The 26776-nt window shown below is 41.6% G+C and overlaps 1 protein-coding gene across 1 annotated transcript in view; it reads right to left on the bottom strand.

The window, feature by feature from the left end:
• LOC124775822 (lactosylceramide 4-alpha-galactosyltransferase-like) overlaps nt 1-26776 on the bottom strand; it is a 417784-nt gene that overhangs the window by 96105 nt on the left and 294903 nt on the right. The window contains exon 2 of the mRNA XM_047250654.1: nt 20683-20893. Coding sequence (XP_047106610.1) covers nt 20683-20893 — 211 coding nt within the window. The remainder of the gene's footprint in view (nt 1-20682; nt 20894-26776) is intronic.

Raw genomic sequence — 26776 nt, forward strand, 5'->3', positions numbered from 1 at the left:
GCGAAAACAGGAAAACAATCACTACAGGTCACATCCATCACAATTCCGTGACGACAGAAACAATAACTGGACACGACAAGTCTATTCTTACAACGCAAATCGTGACCAAAACAGACACCACCCATATGACAACCACTGGCAGAGTAATAATAGTTACATAGAAAGATAGCATTTCCGTAGTAATGAATATGACAGAGATTACCATAGAAACAGACAATATGGGAATAGAAACAATTATTATCAATGGAGACAGAATAACTTCAGACGCAACAGTTCAGCGCGCAGTTACGATTCTGGGAGAAATTCTCCACCACATGACCGACAAACAAGAAACTATGTAAACTACCGACAAAACGACAGACCTGAATTCCATCAGAACTGGCGGGATTCAAACAGAGCAGGGCGCTCTCGACAAGGTGAATTTGTAGAAGTTAGGTCTCCTAATCCCAATAACGACGCACGCCAACAAAGAGACAGACAATGACTCACACCGCAGGCAGCCACGTGCGCCGGCTGGCTCAGGGAAAAATTACACAGACGCTAACCTTGAGAAAAATTTTAGCATTCTTTACCGATGTACCATATACCACTGAATCTGAAACTCTGCGTACTAGGAAGAGTAAAGGTTTACACCACATTTCACATGTAAAACCGTTTATTGAAAGATAATCTGCTTTTTAACTTTGTCTTTGCCATAAAACTTTTCACTTCACATTTCTAGTATGCATTGTCAGACTTACAAACTGTTACCATGCAACAATGTTTGAAGTTAAATATCCAATCAAGAACCAAGAGAACATATTTAAACAGAAATTACGAATGCATTGTTACAGTGAACAGACATCACAGTGTTATTGTGTGTGTACATTCTTGCTTGTTAGTTGCACAATTATGTAATGACTATAAGGCTTACATACTTAGAACATATACTGGTACTGCTAATGAGATTTTAATGCAACATTTTGGTTTACTTGAAAATACATTCTGGATTTAAAGTACTTTCAGTGAGATACCAGATGACACAGTGGTTAGTTTATGTGACAGCTACACGATTTTATCACGACGCTACTAATGAGTGACAATTTACAATGTTGCTTTTGCAGTGTTTCTATTTTATATCTGCACAGTTTTTCTGTATTATTCTGGAAAGTAAAACATGTTTTAGTAGTAACCTTTGTGGTATAGCTACAATGAGACAGCCTTTTCCGTAGCACAACAATACATTACAGCACAGTCCTTTCTTCATCACGGCAATAACCGTAATAACTATGATATCTATACGCAAACCATTTCACTTTTGTTTATCATGAGGTAAGTACATTGACTTTTGCGGAACTTAGCTTTCGGAGGACGATAACTACGACACTTCCACAGAGATTATCTTACAACAAGACGCACAGTTTAGCGCTACAGTACATGTATTTGAGTGATTAATTTTGTACTTAAAACATTTATTTTTAAAGATATTTGAAGTACAATGATACAAAGGTTTTCCGTGATACATTTCATTCCATTGCTGTAATCTGTAACACCTGAGGGTATTATTCATTAATCCTCAGGGGGGTACACACTTACTTTGTGTACCATGTGTTTGGCAAACACAAGGAGCCCTAGCTAATATGGTATTTGCTTATACAACTTTAAACATCGGTACCATATTTCTCTAACACACAAATACACAGCTATCTGATCATTTAACTGAGAGATAAACTTTTTTTTACTACATCAGTGACACATGTTTACACAATTACACAGTTGGGTAACTTCACACTTATGAAATTGTATTTTGTCTGTACTTTGTGAACTGTTCATATTTTTTCGGAACCATTGTGATACTATGAGAGCTTCGAATGATGTATTTGGTAATGGAGCATGATTTTAAAGTAGGTTTGACGTAGATGACACTATTGAAATGAGCAGAGAATTTTTTTTAGGTTTTGACATTATTGCAGAAAGCTACGACGTTTTTGAGATTTGACTGAGGTGTTATGATGTTATTTTCACGACGACGATGTGTATTATGCTGGTGAGGTATATTTATGATCAATAAGATGATGCTACCATAAATGAGGAATTTGATTACGCTACGTATTTATTTTGATGAAATATTGAAGAAGTGTCGACGAATACGTATATGAATAATGAGTAAAGATTAGGGACTCTGATTCGTGGAAAAGGATGTTGGAAACCAAGAATCTTACTTTAAGAGTTATGCAATGTGTGTAAATGCACAAATGTATCACAATGCCGACGAAAACTTTTTGAACACTGTTATATTCATAGAATTTTGTTTCTACACATTTGCAACGCAAATTCTCGACCTGTGAAATTTTTTATATGAGACTGTCACTGTAATACAAACTGGTGTCGTAAATATTTCAGTAAGAAAGTTAGGTGACCACCTTCACGTAATGAGTCGTGGGCACCCAGCTGCGTGACAGTCGCCTCGAAAAAAGCCATTATGTGTGCCTTTCAGAGGCACAGGTGAAAAAAAAAGGGGGGCATTATCCTCGCTGATGACATTCCTTTGTAGAAAGCATCGCAAATACGACACGCTCAAACTTGAAAACGTGTGATAACACTGTGGAGCTCTTAATTTATGATATTTACTGAAATGCCTAATGAAATGACGAGAAATATTTTTATGTCTATACACCTGATTATGACTACTGTCTTTCTAGTTGAGAGATTTTTTTACTACCTTATGAAATGTCATATGGCTAATGAATGATGTTTCATGCCTTCCTTTGTACATATTTGCTCATTTTCTTTAATATCTAGTTTCTAGCTGCACTGCAGCATTGGTTATTATAAAATTTAATAGATGTACTAATATCACTATTTTCTGTCTACAGACCCAGTAAAGAATACGTTTATGATGTACTTTCCTAGAAATGAGAGCACAAATAGACATTTCCCTTCACAGGGATTGCATAAATAATTTTTTTTATTGACTTGGTAACTTTCTTGCAGAGTAAGTTTTTGTGAGGCATCACTCTAGTGTTAAGATGTGACATAGGTATTAAACATGGCCAGTTTTACTGTAATATTTTTCTGCTTGAGCTATGTCATGTTTAGATATAAGTTATTGCATTTGCTGCTGCTGTTTGCCAGGCATAGTGCTACTAAATTTCACTTTACATTACTCTGTTAAGCCAGTTTTACTACTGATTTATTTTTCCTGTTTGCTGCTCATTGCCTTATATTAGTTGTAATATTGCTGCTTGCTTTACCAATTTGCATTTTTTTGTCATTGCTGTTTATGTTAATTGTTTTGTGCTGCTGCACTGCCTCTTCCCTTAGTTTAGCATCTGAGCTCAGTAGATATAAGCTAGCTTAAAATGGGGTAGGCCATATAAGAGAACAAGTTGTGATGAATTGGAAGGAATACATTGAGAAGCTATAAGAAAATGGTTTGGCCAAAAAAGTATTTTGAAAGAGGATATGAACCAAAAAAGTAGGCTTTAGGGACAACAGGTATAGGTAGGAATTTCTTGGAAATAAATGATGAGGTAAGATAATGGACAATAAATAATGAGGTAAGAAATGTGTGAACATATAAATACAGAAAGCATGCTTGGATAGAATTTTTTTGGTGGAAACAAATGTTGAAATAAGAGGAAAGATCTACAGAACGAAGTTTTGGGTTGGACTGCAGTACCAAATGTTACCCTGAAAACGAACCCTGTCTTTCCTTTTGTATTATTCCGCTATGTGTTTATGTATCCTTGTGTATTTGTCTTTTTCCTGTCTTTATGTGTTTAGCTAATAAGATTTATGTTGTAGAATTTTTCAAATAATATGTTATTTTCTTTGTAAAGATGTTTAGACATTATTTATTCTGCTCTGTTTTAACGCTCATGTGTGAAATTAATGTTTCGAAAACTATTCTCATTATTTTATATATTCACTTATGTCATAATTTCTGTAACACTGATGTATCTGTTTATTTCTATTCTTTTGTAAAGCCTGTACTACTACAAATTTATCTGTATTGTTATGTTCTTTAATGACGTATTTTGTACCTTTGCTATTGTATTCTTATGCTATAAAATTGTAATTGACACCAGTTCATCAAATTAAGTAACTTGTAAGTTACATTTCACTGCACGCGTTTCTGTTGGTCATAGCATATGGACAATATGTGAGAAGTAGGGACTGTGAGGTGTTTGCACGTGTGTTGGTAATTCAGCAAGGGACTGGATAACAGCATTGCTGGTTCTAAGGACATTTCAAACAAATTTTTTGTGAGTGGACAAGTGGTGGTTTGTGGACTTGCTATATTCTCCACAAGACTCTTCGATGGTGATTGAGCCGGCCGAAGTGGCCGTGCGGTAAAAGGCGCTGCAGTCTGGAACTGCAAGACCGCTGCGATCGCAGGTTCGAATCCTGCCTCGGGCATGGATGTTTGTGATGTCCTTAGGTTAGTTAGGTTTAACTAGTTCTAAGTTCTAGGGGACTAATGACCTCAGCAGTTGAGTCCCATAGTGCTCAGAGCCATTTGAACCATTTTCTTGATGGTGATTGTGCACCTGCACAGTCGCAACAGATGGCTGCTGGCCGTCTCTACAAGGACTACAGTGGGTCTGCACCTTTGATGACCCACCAACACCATTATTTCTACAAGGACTGCAGTGGGTCTGCACCTTTGATGACCCACCAATACCATTATTTCTACAAGGACTGCAATGGGTCTGCACCTCTGGTGGCCCACCAATACCATACTCTCTACCAGGACTACAGTGGGTCTGCTCTGTGATGACCTACCTACTAATATTCTTCAAAACTTCGACCGATTCTGCGGTGGGTTTGCTCTGTTGTGGCCCATTACCTGTCTGCATGTCAAGAGTCAGCACTGTCTTTCCGTTGGAAGGACAACACTACTTCTTCAAGACTGCATGGAAATCCACTACTTCCGTGTGCATTTTCTTTTACTGCTCAGACTTAGAGAAAAACACTGCAATTTTACTGTGATGAATGATCAGGACTGTCTTTATGGACTGTGATAAAATTTTAGCTTATGACCAACATTGTATCAATAAGTGTGTGCATTTGATATCTTTGTTATTATAACTATGAAAAATTTTTTCAAATCTGTATTGGCCACTGCCCAAAACAATTTGTAAAATTTTTTCTTATTGGCAACGTTACGTAGCGCTCTGTATGAAAATCACTGCCTGTGCTGTGTGCAGTCTGTGGCTAGTTTGCATTGTTGTCTGCCATTGTAGTGTTGGGCAGCTGGATGTGAACAGCGCGTAGTGTTGCGCAGTTGGAGGTGAGCCGCCAGCAGTGGTGGATGTGGGGAGAGAAATTTGTAAGACTGGATGTCATGAACTGCTATGTATATTATGATTTTTCAACACTATTAAGGTAAATACATTGTTTGTTCTCTATTAAAATCTTTCATTTGCTAACTATGCCTATCAGTAGTTAGTGCCCTCACTAGTTTGAATCTTTTATTTAGCTGGCAGTAGTGGCGCTTGCTGTATTGTAGTAGTTCGAGTAACGAAGATTTTTGGTGAGGTAAGTGATTTGTGAAAGATATAGGTTAATGTTAGTCAGGGCCATTCTTTTGTAGGGACTTTTGAAAGTCAGATTGCGTTGCGCTAAAAATATTGTGTGTCAGTTTAAGCACAGTCTCGTATAATATTTCAAAGGGGACGTTTCACACGTTGATGTCACATTAACGTGATCGGGCAATGTCATAAGGACAACTCTGCACGCCTGGAGTGTAAATTTTTTTTTTCAATTTCACCACTTCCATACGCTGGGTAACAGACACTGGTCAGTAGCCATAAAAACTGGTCTATTTTTCCTTACGGCGACAAAATTGCAAAAAATGGCTCTGAGCACAATGGGACTTAACTTCTGAGGTCATCAGTCCCGTAGAACTTTGAACTACTTAAACCTAACTAACCAAAGGACATCACACACATCCATGCCCGAGGCAGGATTCGAACCTGCGACCGTAGCGGTCGCGCGGTTCCGGACTGTAACGCCTAGAACCGCTCGGCCACACCGGCCGGCGACAAAATTTCAGATAACCTTGCAAAAAAGTTAAAGTTAGCAGCTGCACCTGCATTTTGTAATACCAACTGCATACCAAACTTTTCATTCAACAGTAACCCTTGACGCAGAGTGGTGTGTATAAAATCACATGCAAACATTGTGGGAAATGATATATTGGTCACTCAGGCAGAGATATGGCAATTAGATTATGTGATCATGACAGTGTCTGCAGATTAAGAAAGACATGTTCAGCCTTAGCCGATCACCTTTTAACAGAAAACCTCACGATAATTCTGTTCTGAAAAGGAGGAAGATGACGCAGCTGTAAATCAACACACATATGACACAGAATCCAGGTTAGTATTAAATGTTCAACCTCAATCTCCCGTTTTCCCCTCTGCTAAACTAAGACAGTTACAAATACTATATTGAAATCGTAAATTCAACTTTATTTATCGACAGCAGTTAAACGTAGCTATCTCCTCATAAAAACTTTTTTTTCCTTTTTGAATGTAAGCCTTTCCTTGCGGCAAAAAAAACAATGTAATACAATACCATTTGTATACCCTATATAAATAATACGTGTGTAAATCGCGCGCCATTTTATCTATGATTGCGATACTCAGTTGTCACCTGACGATGGCCTAAGAAGCCGAAAGCCGTTTTATGACTACATAAATGTAATTTTGCTGAGCATTTGGAAGTGTTTTCTGTTAAGTAATGTTATCATGTTCTGCCAAACAAGACGGAAAATTCAGTTAAATGTATTTATTCACAATGATCGCGAATTCGCCCTATTATGCTATTTTCAAGTGATGCTTCACTATAAATGGCTATGTTTACATAATTACTTATCTGTATCTGGCGAAATAGGCTCTGTCTAAAATGAAATTTAAAAAAACAGTAAAAAGAAAGTTCTTGTCGTCCTTGTTTCGGAGTTTCCCTGGCGTCACACGGAGCCGCACTCGAGGATGCAGCCAGAATCGACGCATTATTCAACGATTGGCGGCTCGCGAGACAAATCACGAGGCGTACCACTCCGCCGATGTAATCAGAAGCGTTTATTGGCGGAGCCAGATTAATTCTCTGCTCTGCTCCATCACTGACAATTCTAAGCAGGGGTCGCAAGCCTCGCTTTGATCAGCTAGACAGGGCCAACTTCCCACAATTTTTCATCTTCTTCTTTTGCGTTTCCTTGTGCGTTTATCGCGCATCGGCGCAGTGTCGGGATAGTTTTTCACAAAGTTTCCACGGCTAGCTTAAGGTCACTTGCTAGTGAATCTGCTTCAAAAATTCGAATTGTTTTTCCATCTTAAATCAATAATTAGAGTTGTGTGAACAAAACAGTAGTTAAATGAATTGATTCGGACACCGGGAACATATTTAAAAACAAATTTAAATATATGTCGGTAAGCGGCAACGACCGTGTTTCCGCTGCGATTGGATGTCAAATGGCGTCATTATTATTTGCGGTGACCTAGAAGCGTGAGACGCGGAAAGAAACAAGGTTTCACAGTACAATTGAAGGAAAGTAACGGAAAGTGTTTAATTTGTGATTACATAGGACGAATAGACAGCTTTGTTCTGAGTTCCTTTAATCCGTTTTTCGGTTTGTATTTCCGTCTCTGAGAGCGTTTTTCCCTGGAAAAGAAAGTGTGTATCAAGTTGAAATTAATTTCACGTACTAAGGCCGGTTGTCGCTTGGCGGTGTCAAAGTTTGAAGCTTGTAAGTGAAGGCAGCTAGCAGTTAGGGTAATTTATGCGATCGCGATGTGTCTAATTTATGCGATTTCATCACTGTCACTTGTTTAGACTTGTCCCGTTATAATGGGACAGCTAGCAACCCCAGCACGGCGGAGCCATAGGGAGCAAGCAAGGAAGCCGTGAAACGGAAATTTCTGTTCGAAAAATGGGTATTTTGGCAACCAACCAAGAATGCAGTTGAAATGTGCCTCTAAACTGAATTTCCCAAAAATCAAAGTTTCTGCCATGTTTATCTTATGCCAAAAACTATTTGAGCTAGAGGTCTGAAATTTTTTGTGATATTTCAGGCTACCATTTGGAGAAAAGTAGACTACAGACACCGACTTACTATCACCAGGAGGAAAAATATACCCTTATTAATTATAAAAAATTACCTTAATTCTGATTGTTTAATTTGTGTTTTATAGTATAAAAACTATTAATTGAAACCATTTGATTGTAGTCTACTCTTTAGATAACAATGTCATAAATGTGTGCACAAAGTTTTAAGCATCTAGGAAAAGAAACCGTGAAACGGAAATTTCTGCTCGAAAAATGGGTATTTGAGGCAACCAACCAAGAATGCAGTTGAAATGTGCCTCTAAACTGAATTTCCCAAAAATCAAATTTTCTGCCATCTTTATCTTATGCCAAAAACTATTTGAGCTAGAGGTCTGAAATTTTTTGTGATATTTCAGGCTACCATTTGGAGAAAAGTAGACTACAGACACCGACTTACTATCACCAGGAGGAAAAATATACCCTTATTAATTATAAAAAATTACCTTAATTCTGATTGTCTAATTTGTGTTTTATAGTATAAAAACTATTAATTGAAATCATTTGATTGTAGTCTACTCTTTAGATAACAATGTCATAAATGTGTGCACAAAGTTTTAAGCATCTAGGAAAAGTAGTTAATAAGACTTCAAACGTAGACTGGCAGGAAAAATTTTAAATTACTGTCCGACATAAATTTTTATATAATAAAGTTTATATCGAAGCTAATCTGATTGTTCTTATACCAAAATCTTCATGCTCAAAACACTTTCATTGTCCTAAAATTTCTTTGCGTTCATAGTTCACATTATGTAGTTAGACCCTCATAAACTTTATGAAAATTGTTACTGTTTTTCCAACCGTTCACTGGCATGTTACCTTAAGGGGTTGCAGAGTGCTGTTCCCGTCGCCACGCAGTTAGCCGCTGAGGCGGAATATCTGTACCCCAACTGTCTGTGTGCGACAGTTTTCAAAAAGCGAATTGTGTATCTGAGGCGAAAGTTGTTTAGCAGCTCGGTAAATACCTAGTCGGATGTGGGAAACCGTCTAAAAACCACATCCAGGCTGGCCGGCACGCGGGCTCTCGTCGTTATTGCGCCGGAATCCCCGTCCCGGAAGCTATGCTAAAACACGCTCTGCTACCCGGGCGGGTTAAATGTCTCACAATTCCAAAGTCCTCATTCAAAAGTACTGTAGTAATCCAACTACTCTCACAAATATTCCGAGATTCGACGACTGGACTACAGTAAGTGCACTCTACAATATTTCATACACCGCCTCCAACTGACCACTAGCTATTTTCACCGATAATCACGACGATATGACAGGAAGACACTCGAAAGTCTTTAGGGAGAGAGTCACACAAAAACGTCACTCTGAAATTTGCACTGAAACAAATTAAATGTGCTTGCATTATTTCCTTTAATGTGGGACCTGTAGCATTTTAGGCAGTATGCTTGCCTTGATATTTTATTTAGATCAGCTAATTTCCAATTTATTGCCTTCATCAGTACATTTGCAAACAGTCGCATTTATTTATATTTTACATAATATGTAATTTATAAATGTAAACGAACTATGTCAACTTTCAGTAAACTATTGCTACTGTCCTTAGTTGTTGGGTGTAATATTTTTTCAGTAACATTTTAAAGTTGTTCGATGATTTAATGTTGCACGTCTATTCTAACACGTGTTTTCTGACAGTTTTAGAAACTGACAGCTAGCTGTTTAATCAAAGATATACCTAATGAACAAACCCATTTCAAGCACACAGCAAAAACAGCAGAGATTACAAATAACCAAGAACAAAATTTATAGACATCAAATAAAAGTTCCATAGATACGTGACTCGCAATGACATAGATATTCTTGAGCATACAACTACCTGTCAAACCTAAATATTGACCATTTTCAAAATAAAACAAAAGTATTACAATATGCATGCAAGACCTAGATGTCGACAACGTTACTGAAAAAACATTACATCGAAGAACTACGGGCAGGAGCGGTAGTTTACAACGTCACGACGTGAGTACAACATTCAACGTAAAAAAACTATAAATTGCATATTATGTAAAATATAAAGCCTTGCGATGTTTGGAGATATACTGATGGAGTTAATATTGAATGAAGCATATATACAAAAACAAAATATCAAGGAGCATACTGTCTACTAATTCTCCGCGTTATGTCCGAATGCGAAAATTATCGGCTCGAACTAATCCTAGCCAAGTTCTTCACTTTTACCTAATGCGACCTCCGCTTAACTAATGCCTTCACGTCCTGCTCTGAGGTCTCCGCACCAGTTGTCCAGGAAAATAGGAAGGAGCCTAACGAGAATTCCACGCCCTTTCACGGGAATGCACTTCGGATTCTTCTGTCTTCCGTACTGCACTAAGTAACTTGGCTGATCACGAAGGATCATAAACTCCTGTTTTCGGAGATGCATTTCTAAAAAACTCCACCTCTGCCCCAGAGCGTAAACCAGTACATCCTGAGAGAGCTGCCGGCGCGATCGCCGAGCGGTTCTAGGCGCTTCAGTCCAGAACCGCGGGACTGCTACGGTCGCAGGTTCGACTCCTGCCTCGGGCATGCATGTGTGTGATGTCCTTAGGTTAGTTAAGTTTAAGTGGTTCTAAGTTCTAGGGGACTGATGACCTCCGCTGTTAAGTCCCGCAGTGCTCAGAGCCATTTTAGAGCTGCCGGCCGACTCTTCGATTTCGCGAGCTCCCAACCGCTACACGAAATTATACAGGGTGTCCCAGGAGGAATGCTCAATATTCAAAGACATGACAAGAACGATCGATCATCGGAAGAAAAAACTCTAGTAAACTTGGGCTCTGAAATGCGTAGCTCAAGAACTATCACCACCTGTTCACCTACGCTATTTTGACGAGGTAGTACGGACCAGAAGAAGGAAAAAATGTCCAATAAACATGGACTTTAAAATGAATACATCAAGAGCTATGGTCACTTGTTCAGTAGAAGAGACATGATACACAGTAGCGAAGATGAAGAAATGCTTACAGCTCTTAAAGTAAACATTTTAGAACCCATGTACGCTAGACGTTTTTCCTTCGAATGATCGTTCTTGTAACATGCCTGAATATTGACCATTCCTCCTGGTACACCTGTGTTTTCTCATCCAGGCCTTCCAGACATTTTCATTGGCCATCAGGACTCTGATAACTTTCTCTGTAATGGGTCTCTCAAAACATAAGCTATCAATGGAAGTTTACTCCACCTTAAATTCATCCTAGTAGATTGTGATCGCCATCCATTTAGAAGAATAAGGGAAACACCAGCGCATCACCTTCATGCTGAACATGAACCCCTTCCCCGGAAGTGGAAACTGGCTGGGGCGACTGCAACAGCGCACGTGGGGACCAGGAACTGATACGTTACAAGACATCGAACGAAAACAAAGACGCGTTGCTAGGATATTAATAGGTCGGTATAGCCCATTTGAAAGTGTATCAGCAGTCGTCATGGAACGCGATTAGGCGTCTGTTTATTTGATGCTACTGTGGCGGCCTGCGTGTTGATACTGATGAAATGATGACGAGGACGACACGACACTCAATACCCAAGGGGAGAAAATATCCGATCCGGCCGGGAATCGTACCCGAGCCCCACCCGTGGCATTCAACAGTGCTGACCACTCAACTGTGGAGGCCGTAGCGCTTAGTCAGTTCTGGAAGATAGAGCGCGTAGGCATTCTTGGAACAAAGACGATATAATTCTCGCAAAATCCTGTTGAGTAAATTTAGAGCCGGCCGCGGTGGTCTCGCGGTTCTAAGCGCTCAGTCTGGAACCGCGCGACTGCTACGGTCGCAGGTTCGAATCCTGCCTCGGGCATGGATGTGTGTGATGTCCTTAGGTTAGTTAGGTTTAAGTAGTTCTAAGTTCTAGGGGACTGATGACCACAGATGTTAAGTCCCATAGTGCTCAGAGCCATTTGAACTAGTAAATTTAGAGAACCTGTATTCGAGAATAATGTCAGAGAGAATAATGCCAAAGAGATTAGGGCACGCGCTGAATCATAAAGAATGTCATTATTCTTTCACTCAATAAGCGACTAGAAGTAGGAAGAAACGCGATAATATTCCTCCGCCATAGTGGTTTGCGGAGTAGACACGTAAAGTTACAACCATTTATTACATTTCTTCCGCAGTGCGTACTTCATTCTCATACATGGTGAGTCCCGTCTGGCCATCAGTGATGGTCATGGAGACATTTTGCTGTCGGTTACGACTGAGGATCCTTCGCAGGAAGAGCATTGTTAAAGATAGATGTACGCGCAGGAGTCGTTCTACCGAAGCAGATCCTTCCACGTGCAAACCACAAATTCGTTTTAGACCATAATATATTTGCTAGTTCCCAAATCTGGCAAGTGTAAGGTGATGAATAAATGGAAGCAAATGATGCGCCAGTAAAGGGCGTTCTTGTTAACGCCGAAACAGAGATAGACGCAACTGTGAAAAAGACACCGGTTTCTATGTGCAAGGTAGAAACTGAGGATAAAGATAGAGAAATATAATAAAAATGTGCAACAAGAGATGATTCTAACAAAGAAGGAGGGTGGTTCTGCGCTGAGTGTCCTGAACCCTATTCGAAATATAGGGCACCAACAAAGTGATTTCAGTGTCTTTGCTGTATGGAATGAGTTTCTGACTTCTATGCCAATTTCTACGAACATTGTATTTGCAAACACTGCAATTCTGATAACACAAAGTTAATCTGTAATACATCTTTCTCATTACCAACAAATTGCGTATAGGAGGGAAAGAACAACAAATGAACCAAAACTATTCCAGTAATCAGTTTTATTGATGCTTAACACACTGAACTATGTGTAAAAAATCCTTTTAATAGTGTGACAACATGCTTTTTTGTCATAAATGGAAATAATATAAAGTGATTCGTTCTCGAGATCGTTGTATGTAAAGAAAAAAGTGAATAAGCGTGTAAATTAAAAAGTGTAGTGTTTCTTCCATGATCTATGAAACCTAGTGTAGGTAGTTAAACTAACGCATTTTTTTAACTTATCACACTAAAATGTGTGAGAAAATGTCCTTTACCCTCACAATTAGTGCCATATGCTACAGACGAAATCGTAAATAAAAACCAATAGTTCTGACGTACTAATAATAACTCAAATTCCGGATTTAAGAAAAAAAAGAAATGCTGTTTTGAAGTACTTCTTAGTGTAATCAAGTGGTATTGACAACAGTCGTAGTTAAACCCAACCTAAAAATGGTCTCCTTGCCACTCTCTCCGTGTGGTCGAGGTGACGCCAGCAGTGATGTGAACACAAGAAGCGAGGTCTCTGCCTTTCACGACGCTTAGCGGGCTGGTGACGCAGAGCTTTTGCTGTGGGAATGCTGAATCATGGGTGCTAACACGCCACACAGGCAAACGTGTTCGGTTTCTTGAGGTAGGACACAGAAACTTACTTCTCCCATCAGCGGCTGGAGATCCATTCGTGGCTCTGCTCATAACCCGCTGATCCACATACGCTATCTAATCAAAAGTATCCGGACAGCTCTTAGTGGACATTAATATACAGGGTGGTTCATTGATCGTGACCGGGCCAAATATCTCACGAAATAAGCGTCAAACGAAAAAACTACAAAGAACGAAACTTGTCTAGCTTGAAGGGGGAAACCAGATGGTGCTATGGTTGACCCGCTAGATGGCGCTGCCATAGGTCAAACAGATATGAACTGCGTTTTTTAAAGAAGGAACCCCCACTTTTTATTACATATTCGTGTAGTACGTAAAGAAATATGAATGTTTTAGTTCGACCACTTTTTTCGCTTTGTGATAGATAGCGCTGTAATAGTCACAAACATATGGCTCACAATTTTAGACGAACAGTTGGTAACAGGTAGGTTTTTTAAATCAAAGTACAGAACGTACGTATGTTTGAACATTTTATTTCGGTTGTTACAATGTGATACATGTACCTTTGCGAACTTATAATTTCTGGGAACGCATGCTGTTGCAGCTTGATTACCTGCAAATACCACATTAAAGCAATAAATGCTCAAAATGATGTCCGTCAACCTCAATGCATTTGGCAATATGTGTAACGACATTCCTCTCAACAGCGAGTAGTTCGCTGTCCGTAATGTTCGCACATGCGTTGACAATGCGCTGACGCATGTTGTCAAGCGTTGTCGGTAGATCACGATAGCAAATATCCTTCAGTAGTAACATCGGTAGAACATTACGTAGGAAATCAGCATACATCGCACCATTTAGATTGCCATCGATAAAATGGGGGCCAATTATCCTTCCTCCCATAATGCAGCACCATACATTAACCCGCCAAGGTCGCTGATGTCCCACTTGTCGCAGCCACCGTGGATTTTACGTTGCCCAATAGTGCATATTACACCGGTTTACGTTACCGCTGTTGATGAATGACGCTTCGTCGCTAAATAGAACGCGTGCAGAAAATTTGTCACTGTCCCGTAATTTCTCTTGTGCCCAGGGGCAGAACTGTACACGACGGTCAAAGTCGGCGCCATGCAATTCCTGGTGCACAGAAATATAGTACGGGTGCAATCGATGTTGATGTAGCATTCTCAACACCGACGTTTTTGTGATTCCCGATTCTCGCGCAATTTGTCTGCTACTGATGTGCGGATTAGCCGCGACAGCAACTAAAATACCTACTTCAGCATCATCATTTGTTGCAGGTCGTGGTTGACGTGTCACATGTGGCTGAACACTTCCTGTTTCCTTAAATAACGTAACTATCCGGCGAACGGTCTGGACACTTGGATGATGTCGTCCAGGATACCGAGCAGCATACATACCACACGCCCGTTGGGCATTTTGATCACAATAGCCATACATCAACACGATATCGACCTTTTCCGCAAATGGTAAACGGTCCATTTTAACACGGGTAACATATCACGAAGCAAATACCGTCCGCACTGGCGGAATGTTACGTGATACCACGTATTTATACGTTTGTGACTATTACAGTGCCATCTATCACAAAGCGATAAAAGTGGTCCAACTAAAATATTCCTATTTCTTTACGTACTACACGAATATGTAATAAAAAATGGGGGTTCCCATTAAAAAAAACGCAGTTGATATCCGTTTGACCTATGGCAGCGCCATCTAGCGGGCCAACCATAGTGCCATCTGGTTTCCCCCTTCAAGCTAGACGAGTTTCGTTCTTTGTAGTTTTTCGTTGGATGCTTATTCCGTGAGATATTTGGCCCGGTCACTATCAGTGGACCACCCTGTAGACTGTGTCCAGTCATCGCCTATACGATGCGTTGAATTCAGTTGGCGATACTGTCAATGAGATGTGTGAATGTCTGTGGAGGAATAGCAGCCCATTCTTCCTCAAGAGCTGAAACCGGGGAAGGCAGTGATGTTGAACGCTGGGGTGTGGGGCGAAGTCGGCGTTCTAACTCATCCCAAACGTATTTGTTTGTTTCATGTCAAGACACTGGACAGGCCGTTTCAGAAATGTTATTGTCCACAAAGCACTGCCTCACATATGCTGCTTTATGACAGGGTTTACTGTCATGCTGATACAAACAACTGCTCCTCCACTGTAGGCATCAAATAAGCGTAATAGTGGTAGCATACCCTAATCACGAAAAACTCCCCCATACTGCTACACTACCTCTTACATGCGTCACTGTTTGCACTAAAGGTGATGGCAGGCAACAGTTTGCAGGTATCTGCCAAACCCAAACCCTTCCATCGGATTGCCGCGTGGTAAAGCAAGTTTCATAACGCCGCATCACTCGTGTCCAGCCATATGCTGTCCAGTGGAGTCGCTTTTTACACCACTTCGAGCGTCACTTAGCACTCATTACAGAAATGCGCATTTTATGAGGAGCTGCTCGACCCCTGTACCACATTCGTTTTAACATCTTACGCACAGTCATTGTGGTAGCTGGACTGCTGACAGCACTTTGGAAATCACGAGTGACTCGTTCTGCTGATTTCATGTGATTTTTCCGTCACCCTTCGCAATATTCGATCGTCCAGAACAGAATGGACAGTCTCTTGAAAGGAGGATATAAGACGGACATCAACAAAAGCGAAATAGAGGATAATGAAATGTAGTCCAATTAAATCGGGTGATGCTGAGGGAATTAGATTAGGAAATGATACGCTTAAGGTAGTAAATGAGTTTTACTATTTGGGGTGCAAAATAACTGATGATGGCCGAAGTAGAGAGGATATGAAATGTAGACTGGCAATGGCAAGGAAAGCGTTTCTGAAGAAGAGAAATTTGTTAACATCGAGTATAGATTTAAGTGTCGGGAAGTCGTTTCTGAAAGTATTTGTATGGAGTGTACCCACGTATGGAAGTGAAACGTCGACTATAAATAGTTTAGACAAGAAGAGAATAGAAGCTTTCGAAATATGGTGCTATAAATAGTTTAGACAAGAAGAGAATAGAAACTTTCGAAATATGGTGCTGCAGAATAATGCTGAAGATTAGATGGGTAGATCACATAACTAATGAGGAGGTACTGAACAGAATTGTTGAAAGTGAAATTTTTGGCACAACTTGACTAGAAGAAGGGATCGGTTAGTGGGACATGTTCTGAGGCATCAAGGGATCACCAATTTAGTACTGGAGGGAACCGTGGAGGGTAAAAATCGTAGAGGGAGATCAAGAGATGAATACACTAAACAGATTCAGAAGGATGCAGGTTGCAGTAGGTACTGGGAGATGAAGAGGCTTGCACAGGGTAGATAGCATGGAGAACTGCATCAAACCAGTCTCTGGACTGAAGACCGCAACAACAACAACATGTCCATCCGTACATGAGGTCTGCCTGGTGTTAGTTTAGATGTGTTGTTTCTTCGCATGTCCGATTCACAATCATATCACCAATAGGCGACTGACGCAGCTTTAGAATGATTGAATTGTACCTAATGGATTTATTACTGAGTTGCCCCATTCTACTGACAACACAGTACTCCCTGCCTTCTTTTCTACTGGCGGGTCCGTTTCTGTTGACATCCATTAGTCAATTCCGCATTGCGTAGAGGTATTCGGATACTTTCGATCACGTAGTGTAAGTCATGAATTATTCTGATGTAGTTTATATCTGTATGCGCAAAATATATTTATAAAACTTGCAAGTAGAAGTCATGGGAGAGTTGTTGGTCCCAAAGGCGTCACTCACGAAATCAATCGAATTTCTAATTTTAATTTTGATTTTACTATAGCGTTTGGCTTTCTGTTGTAAGTATGCGTCTCCATTTTTCCGTATCATGCTCAACAGAAAAGTTGCGCCTTCCTGTGGGAGTGTATAAAATAAAACGAAGCGTCTCTTGCATAGCACAGACGGTCCACTGATTTCAAGTTTAAGGTGTAAAACGGGGGAATCGAGCTGGTCGACTCGAATCTCTTCCAAAGAAGATATTGAGCTGTGGCAGCTTATCTGGCTATATCGACTTTGGTTGTCGCACCTCATCATTGACTGCAGGGCTTTGAAGTTGGTGTGGCTCCCTCTCGAGGGAGTGAGGGGGAGGAGGGGAGGGGGTGGCTGTGGCTAATCGGGGGTTTGGTTGTGTTTGGTTGAGGCAGTATGGACTGTGGAGCGGAATCAAAAACAATTTTTCTCTCTGCGCAGTAGGAGAGAAAGGCTCCCAACATTGCGGCCTGAGGGAATCTCGTATTCATCGTTTGGCATCTTCGAGCCTCGTGGAGTTGGTTACCGAGCTGTCAGAGGCGTGCTCGCCATGACAGACGGGCGTTTTTCTACTGTGTTCGATTCGTGGCTGCTCTCGTCTCCATGGTGGTAGACTGCATTGTCATTCCTGTGGTTAAGGAAGCAAGTTGACAGTAAGGTCTGTTAAATTATGTTTCTGTGAGACTTTCAAGTTGTGTACCAGAACTTTTGCTTTGATATATGGTGTATATGTATATTTTTTGTCTTACTGAATTATTTTACTGGCCTTTACCTGACGTTAAGCGTTCTTAAAAGGAGGCTACTCTACTAAGCAGTCCTGACTACTATTGTGTTCTTACACGTGCCGTATTTTTCCCTCATGGCATTTTGGTAACTCAGCTTGGTGTTTAAAGGAACTTACAGTTGTAATTCTCGTCCATGTCTGAGGCACGAGGCACTAACTAATGTCGTAAATTCTAGCCAGTGCTCAATTACTTTAGTGAGATAAATTTTCATATTTGCATTGGCTTCGATTTACCACGTCGGCACAAAATTATGTAACGCAATTAATGTGGCCTTATTCGTTAACGCGTGTTTAATGGGCGTTTATTCACGGTATCCTATTCTCTTAAATATCAGCCTTAAATTAAAATTATACTAGATTGTGCTTTTGCTGCATTGGCTGAATATGTGTTTTATTGTAATCCAGCGGCTTACGAAGTATACCAGTGTCTCATGTCTTCTCCACAGAGTTGACTTAATTACGAGGTGCTGAGCCGATTGTAGAAGCTTTTCGACACCTCCACCAAATGCACTGCGAGATGAAAATTCACTATTTTAGTCGTAATTTTGTTTTACGGTTTCAAGTTAAAAAAAAATTAAAGCTTCCTTGGTGTTTGCGAACCCTTCTGACGCCGTTAGATTGTTATTTTTTATTCAAAGAAGACCATTCTCGATCTCTTGGAGTGCATGGCATTAGAATATATATTGTATTGTATTGTATTGAACTGGGGACCTAGAAACGACGGAAAGGCGTCGTTCCTGCTGTAGTCTCAGTGGTACACAATCCCACAACAGGCTACAGCAGTCCACTCACCACTCCGCCGCCCCACACCGAACCCAGGGTTATTGTGCGGTTCGGCCCCCTAGCGGACACTCCCCCCCCCCGGGAACGTCTCACACTAGACGAGTGTAACTCCTACGTTTGAGCCGGCCAGTGTGGCCGAGCGGTTCTAGGCGCCTCAGTCCGGAATCGCACCGCTGCTACGGTCGCAGGTTCGAATCCTGCCTTGGGCATGGATGTGTGTGATGTCTATAGGTTAGTTGGGTTTAAGTAGTTCCAAGTCTAGGGGACTGATGACCTCAGATGTTAAGTCCCATAGCGCTCAGAGCCATTTGAACCATTTGAACGTATGTTTGCGTGGTAGAGTAATGATGGTGTACGCGTAGGTGGAGAAAGTGTTTGCGCAGCAATCGTCGACATAATGTAACTGAGGCGGAATAAGGGGAACCAGCCACATTCGCCGAGGCAGATGGAAAACCGCCTACAAACCATCCACAGACTGGCCGCCACAACAGATCTCAACACTAATCCGCCGGGCGGATTCTTGTCGCGGACCGGCGCGCCTTCCCATCCAGAAAGATGTGCGCTTGATCGCATGGCTAACCTGGCGGGCTTGGGACGGAGTTACTTGGCAGTGACTTTATAGTAGTCCACATCTTAAGGTAACTATTCAGTACTGCAGGATGTGTCATTCAGATTTCTCTAAGGCGATCATCAGTGACGGGATTCATATGGAAAGGCCCCACTCACTCTGAGGCTGTCGCTCAAGCTGGTCCCGCTAGCGTGAGTACTCCTGGTGCTGAAGCACGACCGCCACCCATCCGCGGCATTCTTCGTTGGCCGAGATGGGGCGCCAGGCACAGTTCCGCTCACCTATATTGTGGACAGGTTATCGTGATTTGGACGTAACGGTTGTTTGGGCGCTCTATGAGTGTCAGCTTTCAGGGCTTCCTGAGGTCTCTTGACGATTAACCTGATTAAGTGGGTCCTCAGCCATTCTTATTGTCGTTCTAACACGGCTAAGTTCGCTTTTTATACATTAATATTTCTTTGGATGAATATCTGGGTAGTTTCTCTAAGGCAGGGGAATTTAATTTAAATTACATCGCAGTTTTAAATCAGCAAGGAATTATTATTTATTGAAATCAAACCGAAAGTTTTTATATTAAAGACTTTGTTAAAGGACGGCTCATGTCCCTGTGCTGTTCATTTTTGGAGCAAAACCTACGACCAGCTTAGAGACAGAAGTGATGACACTTTCTGCAGGACCTGGTCATCATTTTGCAGGACAATGTTCAAGCATATGCAGTGCAAGCTGTTACTGATTTCTTTGACTGATGGCGCTGCTAAATGTTATACCACCTACTGCATTCTCCTAGCTTAATCCAAAAAATGGTTCAAATGGCTCTGAGCACTATGCGACTTAACTTCTGTGGTCGTCAGTAGCCTAGAACTTAGAACTAATTAAACCTAACTAACCTAAGAACACCACGCACATCCATGCCCGAGGCAGGATTCAAACCTGCGACCGTAGCAGCTGCGTGATTCCAAAGTGAAGCGCCTAGAACCGCTCGGCTAAAGAGGAGTCAGTCTATTGAAAGCCTTTTCATGACCTATGAATGCGAAGCAAATCTGCTCGTTGTACTCGTCTTATTTCAATTAACTATTGCACGAAGCTTAGTTGTGCAACTTGTGTTTGCAAAAAAGTTGCATCGGCTACGGAACTGCAAATAGAATTATCGTTCGAAAATGACGGCGAAGATCGTAAAGAGTGTGATCGTAAAGATCGTAGTAACAACGGTAGTGCTGATGATTTTGACAGTCACGATGATGGTGATGAATGTGATACGTGACACTAGGCCTGACAGTAGCAGTGGTACCAACAGTTGAGCCCGCCGGCGGCCACCCACTTGCCTGCTTGGCGCTGCAGGCGCGCTTCAGCACCCTGGTGATGACGCCGGGCCCGTTGTGGCCCCACTGGTCGCCGCGGAAGTGCTGGCTGAGGTCGGCCAGGCAGGCGGCGGCCAGCGCGTGGCCCCTGCCGTCCGGCGAGAAGTTGAGCACCCCCGCCGCCACGTCCGTCGCAGACTCCGCGCCCGCGAAGTTGCTCATCCCCTCCAGCGACCTGCAACACACAGACAGCCGCATGCCGCTGCAGAACTCGCTACCGAACAAGTGCCACACTACCACTATTTCAGAAAATTCCTGTTACTTATTTATTTATCGTGTGATGACAGAGAAATACAGACAACCATTTACAACAAATACACTACTGGCCATTAAAATTGCTACACCAAGAAGAAATGCAGATGATAAACGGATATTCATTGGACAAATATATTATACTAGAACTGACATGTGATTACATTTTCACGCAATTTGGGTGCAGAGATCCTGAGAAATCAGTACCCAGAACAACCACCTCTGATCGTAATAACGGCCTTGATACGCCTGGGCTTTGAGTCAAACAGAGCTTCAACACGATACCACAGTTCATCAAGAGTAGCTCGGCCACCATTGACCAGACGTTTTCAATTGCTGAGAGATCTGGAGAATGTGTTAGCCAGGGCAGCAGTCGAGCATTTTCTGTATCCACAAAGGCCCGTACAAGACCTGCAACATGCGGTCGTGCAATATCCTGCTGAAATGTAGCGTTTCGCAGGGATCTAATGAAGGGTAGAGCCACGGGTCGTAACACATCTGTAATGTAACGTCCACTGTTCAAAGTGCCGTCAATGCGAACAAGAGGTGACCGAGACGTATAGCCAATGACGAATACACGCTTTCAATGTGCGTTCACCGCGATGTCGCCAAACACGGATGCGAACTTCGTGATGCTGTAAACAGAACCTGAATTCGTCCGAAAAAATGACGTTTTGCCATTCGTGGACCCAGGTTCGTCGTTGAATACACCATCGCAGGCGCTCCTGTATGTGATGCAGTGTCAAGGGTAACCACAGCCATGGTCTCCGAGCTGAGAGTCCATGCTGCTGCAAACGTCGTCGAACTGTTCGTGCAGATAGTTGTTGTCTTGCAAACGTCCCCATCTGTTGAGTCAGGGATCGAGACGTGGCTGCATGATTCGTTGCAGCCATGCGGTGGTGGTGGTGGTTAGTGTTTAACGTCCCGTCGACAACGAGGTCATTAGAGACGGGGCGCAAGCTCGGGTTAGGGAAGGATTGGGAAGGAAATCGGCCGTGCCCTTTCAAACGAACCATCCCGGCATTTGCCTGAAACGATTTAGGGAAATCACGGAAAACCTAAATCAGTTTGGCTGCAGACGGGATTGAACCGTCGTCCTCCCGAATGCGAGTCTAGTGTGCTAACCACTGCGCCACCTCGCTCGGTGCAGCCATGCGGATGTGATGCCTGTCATCTCGACTGCTAGTGATACGAGGCCGTTGGGATCCAGCACGGCGTTCCATATTACCCTCCTGAAACCACCGATTCCATATTCTGCTAACAGTCACTGGATCTCGACCAACGCGAGCAGCAATGTCGCGATACGATAAACCGCAATCGCAATAGGCTACAATCCGACCTTTATCAAAATCGGAAACGTGATGGTACGCATTTCTCCTCCTTACGCGAGGCATCACAGCAACGTTTCACTTGGCATCGCCGGTTAACTGCTGTTTGTGTATGAGAAATCGTTTGGAAACTTTCCTCATGTCAGCACGTTGTAGGTGTCACCACCGGCGCCAACCTTGTGTGAATGCTCTGAAAAGCTAATCATTTGCATATCACACCATCTTATTCCTGTCGGTTAAACTTCGTGTCATCTTTGTGGTGTAGCAATTTTAATGGCCGGTAGTCTATAAACATTTCTACACTGAAGCGCCAAAGAAAATGGTATAGCCATGCGTATTCAAATACAGAGATACGTAAATAAGCAGAATACGGCGCTGTGGTCGGCTACGTCTATATATGAGAATAGGTGTCTGGTGCAGTTGTTAGATCGCTTACTGCTGCTGCAATGGACATTATATTCGACATGTTAGCGATCATTCATTGTATCTGCCACTACGCTAGTGTTTAAAGGCAGATCAGTGTCAAGCGTCATACTCCTGCATAAGTATGGTAAATCTTCTTTCAATAAATCGTTCTGATATATTGCTAATCGTCGTTGTCATTCACTTTTGCCATAGCTTTTGCGTGAGCCTAGATGACCCTGTAACGACTCTTTATAGTTGCTGCGTGCAAACAAGCCACGCCGTAACAGCAAATATTGGGAAGTAAGGGGTTCTATTCCTGGCACAATTATTTGTAGCCAGTTGCATTTGGTGAACGGAAGGCTGTGAAGCAGGGTGGCACCAAATTGCGACTATGGTTCAGGCTGTACACCGAAGAAGCAATGAAGATGTGTGAAATAAAATCCAGACGAAGTATAGAAGAGCAAGGAGAATAGATAACCTAGCATTGCTCAGGTTCGTAATTGACGCAGACCTTCTGGTCGGAAGTGCAGAAGGCTTGAGAGACCTGCTGAAAGGAATGTAAAAACATACTTAGCACGGAATACGGCTTAAGCATAAACAAATCAAAGAGTGATAAAAAGGAGAAGTTAGTGAACGCTACGGCCTCCGGAAGATACGGGACATAGCCATAGACAGAAGAACGTCGAGCTGCCTAACACTCAGATGCATCAAAGTTAAGACCAGCCTAAAACAGACGGTCCATCTATCTGATGCTTTCGCCATATGTCACTCAAATGTTTCCCAAGTGGACATTATAACGATATGTTTACGTAATGTGTATACATAAACATACAGTTATAAATGTCCCTGTTCGTAGTCGCTAATTATAACAATATGTTTACTTTTGTGCTGTAACATATAGCTATAATCAGCGGTGGAAACATATTTGCGAACGCCGACCGTGTGCGGCTGTTTCTTGTTTGATCGTCTGATCAGTCGGAAGTTGCATTGCAGAGGAGAGAAAATGCCTATTCAAATTATAATTATTTTGGGATAGCTCAACATGAATTTCCTAAGGGACCGTAGTTTATCATGCATTTACCAGTAGAATATGGTGCGGAGAAAATATTTCGCCGCATGCAACTTCCGTCCGAATTCGACGAAAGAATTCGTGACTGTGAACTCTCTATTTGGCAGAAACATAAAGGAAATTAAATAACTTCATGAAGGAGTGAGACCTAGATTCTATATTAAATAAATAGTCCATACACCAGTTCCATTTAACTCTGAATTTATGGCAATTAATAGACGAACTTACACTGCAATGAAGGATTTGACATGGATGCCGTTTTGACTGGCACTTCTCGTAATGAAAACAATTCCTTTGACGTTTTCACGTACACGTCGCACAATAAATCTACTGCTAGGAACTTTTAGTATTACACATTTACTTTACACTAAAACAATATTATTTTTTAACGATAATAATACGGCGGCAAGACATGCGCGTCCGACACAGGTTACAGGAGACAAGAGAAGAATGAGCAACTGTTCATCGAGAATATCTCGTACATCAAAAAAAAAGAAGTTTAAAAGTGTTCTTCTTCTGTCCGTTTTTCGCCCTGACGGCGCTTCGACAATAAACAAGTTACGTCACAGGCCGTTCACCTTTTACATTCTCGCAACATTATTTGCTAACTGTAGCTGTTGCCGAGCGACTGCTCGATTAGTGAATGATTTAAAATGATAAGGCAATCACATAATGTTACAACATCCATCCGTCGAACGCAGATATAAGGCGACACACGCCTCCACTCAGTCCGCAGTGCACTGTATTAACAGTACCCCAAGACGGCATCAGGACCATATCTGGAGTCGCCTCGAAGAACGGCCAAATTGGGCACTCCACAAGTGATCGCAATTATCGTCCACTGGATTCAGGACCAGGCCAGAGTTAAAGAAAGATCAGTGCAAGTCAGCACTGAACTAGTGCTACGCATCATCTTCATGCTATAATCAAGCAATGTAACGATCCTATAAAGAAATTACTGTAAATTGTTGCTAATATATGGATCCATAGATGTAGCTCAACCCTACAACCCTATCTGGACCTGCGACGAAGCTGTATAGGTGTACATGCAAGCAAGCCGCATTATAACAGCGACAACTTTCGGTGGTAGAAGATTCTCTTCCCATCATATAATCGCGTCTGACGCTACGTATACGTGGTAAATACAACACTTAACATCGAGAAAGCGTCAAACAATAAGTGGATGAATAGCGAAGCACAGCCAGCACGCTGATAACAGGGAACTTACAGTATATAAACAATAATGAGACAGAACAGTGTGACCATAACCCACCACGATACTGAATGCTGCCTGGTGACGTTGTGGGTACGTGAATCGACAAAGATAGAAAATTGTAAGTAAATTAGAGACAAATGGAGAATCATTCTAGAGATGATACGGGCCACAAATGCGGATAGATGGTGTGATTCTGTGATGATGTTACAAACCTTCAGGCATAATGGAGAAGCGTAAAGGTATCAATTTGAGGTAAAGGACCCTGGTCCGGAAACTTAGGATTTTCGGTCTCTCTTACATCGTAATGTGCAGCGTTACCTGTCCACGATCATGGGAAATTACCTGTAGGTACTGGAGAGTATTCAGCGGGAATTCTGTATGTCATAATTAGGGTTCGCAAGCTCGGGCTCTTAGTTTGAACGCTGCGCGAGGGTAAGGAGGAACTTGAGTAGATTTTCGTTATACCTTTCGACTCGGTCGTATCCCTTACCGAAACTGATACATTTACCCTTCTCCGTCATCGCTCAAGATTTGTGTCATCACGGAACCACCTTCAGACCATTTCCAAGCACAGTCGGTGTCGATGTTTTCTACAATGATCCCGTTATTAAATGGCGGATATAGCCTTCCTCAAAGCGAGCGAGGCCGCGCCAGCGTTAGAATTGAAACCAGAAAGCTTACTGTGTATAGTAATAGCCACCTTTATAACTAATGCTACGTTACAAGAACATACGCATGCAGAACTGGAAGATAATGTCATAGAAACTGAACGGCAGTGGAAGGAAGGAAGACTGCGGTTTAAGCTCCCGTCGACAACGAGGTCATTAGAAGTGGAGACTTGATGGGATATGGTTACGAACTTTTTTCTTTCCTTCCCTATGTTCTTTTCTTTCTTCTGCCCATATTTCACCTGTGTTTTTGTTTTCTCCTGCAAGATTTTGAAACATTTTACTTTTGTTTGAACTTCCCCTGTTTCTTTCTCCATTATTTCTAAGGCTTCAGTGTCCAAAGTTTTTGGTTGTATTATTTTACGTAGATATTCGAATTTTGTAGCCTTTCTCTATTCTTACATAATCAGTTTCCATCTATTTTGGCGCCTCCTTCGCATTTGTCACATGTCCTGTTTTTCAAAAACACACATAAAGCCTGCTTTTGAACTGTCCCTTCTAGGTGATTCATATGCTTGTTGCATCCTCTATAATTCATCTAAGATGGTATGTTCATTTGAAAAAGCCGAAGAATCAGTTATCAGATTATCCCCCTTTCTTCAAAATACAATGTTTTTAAATTCCTTTTTCTTCTGTTCTTTTCCTGCATTCCCTGGGTACATTTTCTAGTCTACCATTCAAAAGCAGTGGTGACAATCCATCTCCTTGTCTTACACCAGTTTTGATCTCAAAAGTCTTGGAGGGTGCATTTTGGGTTTGTTAGAGAGTTTTTTATGATTGTCACTGATTTGTTGTCAGCTTCCAATCCTTTGAAGATGTTAAATAATATTTCTATGTCAATCGAATTATATGCTTCTTTGAAGTCTACAAATGTTACCTGAATGCTTTGGGTCCTCATTCTTCGCACACGATTATAAACTTGAGATTTTAAATATGTTTCAAACAGAATCTTCCTTTTATAAACCCTCCTTCATACTCCCCCAACTGTTGATCCATTTGACTTTCGAGCGTGTTTTGTACGCGTTTCATGTTTGTAAGTCCCAGGAAGGAGGGGAATTACTCTGTAATTGTGACGTTAGTTTTCTTTTATTTTCTTTTTTTGTGGAGTAGGTGAATTAAT

This window comes from Schistocerca piceifrons, chromosome 2, assembly GCF_021461385.2.
Source record: "Schistocerca piceifrons isolate TAMUIC-IGC-003096 chromosome 2, iqSchPice1.1, whole genome shotgun sequence".
In the NCBI taxonomy this organism is placed as follows: Eukaryota; Metazoa; Arthropoda; class Insecta; order Orthoptera; family Acrididae; genus Schistocerca; species Schistocerca piceifrons.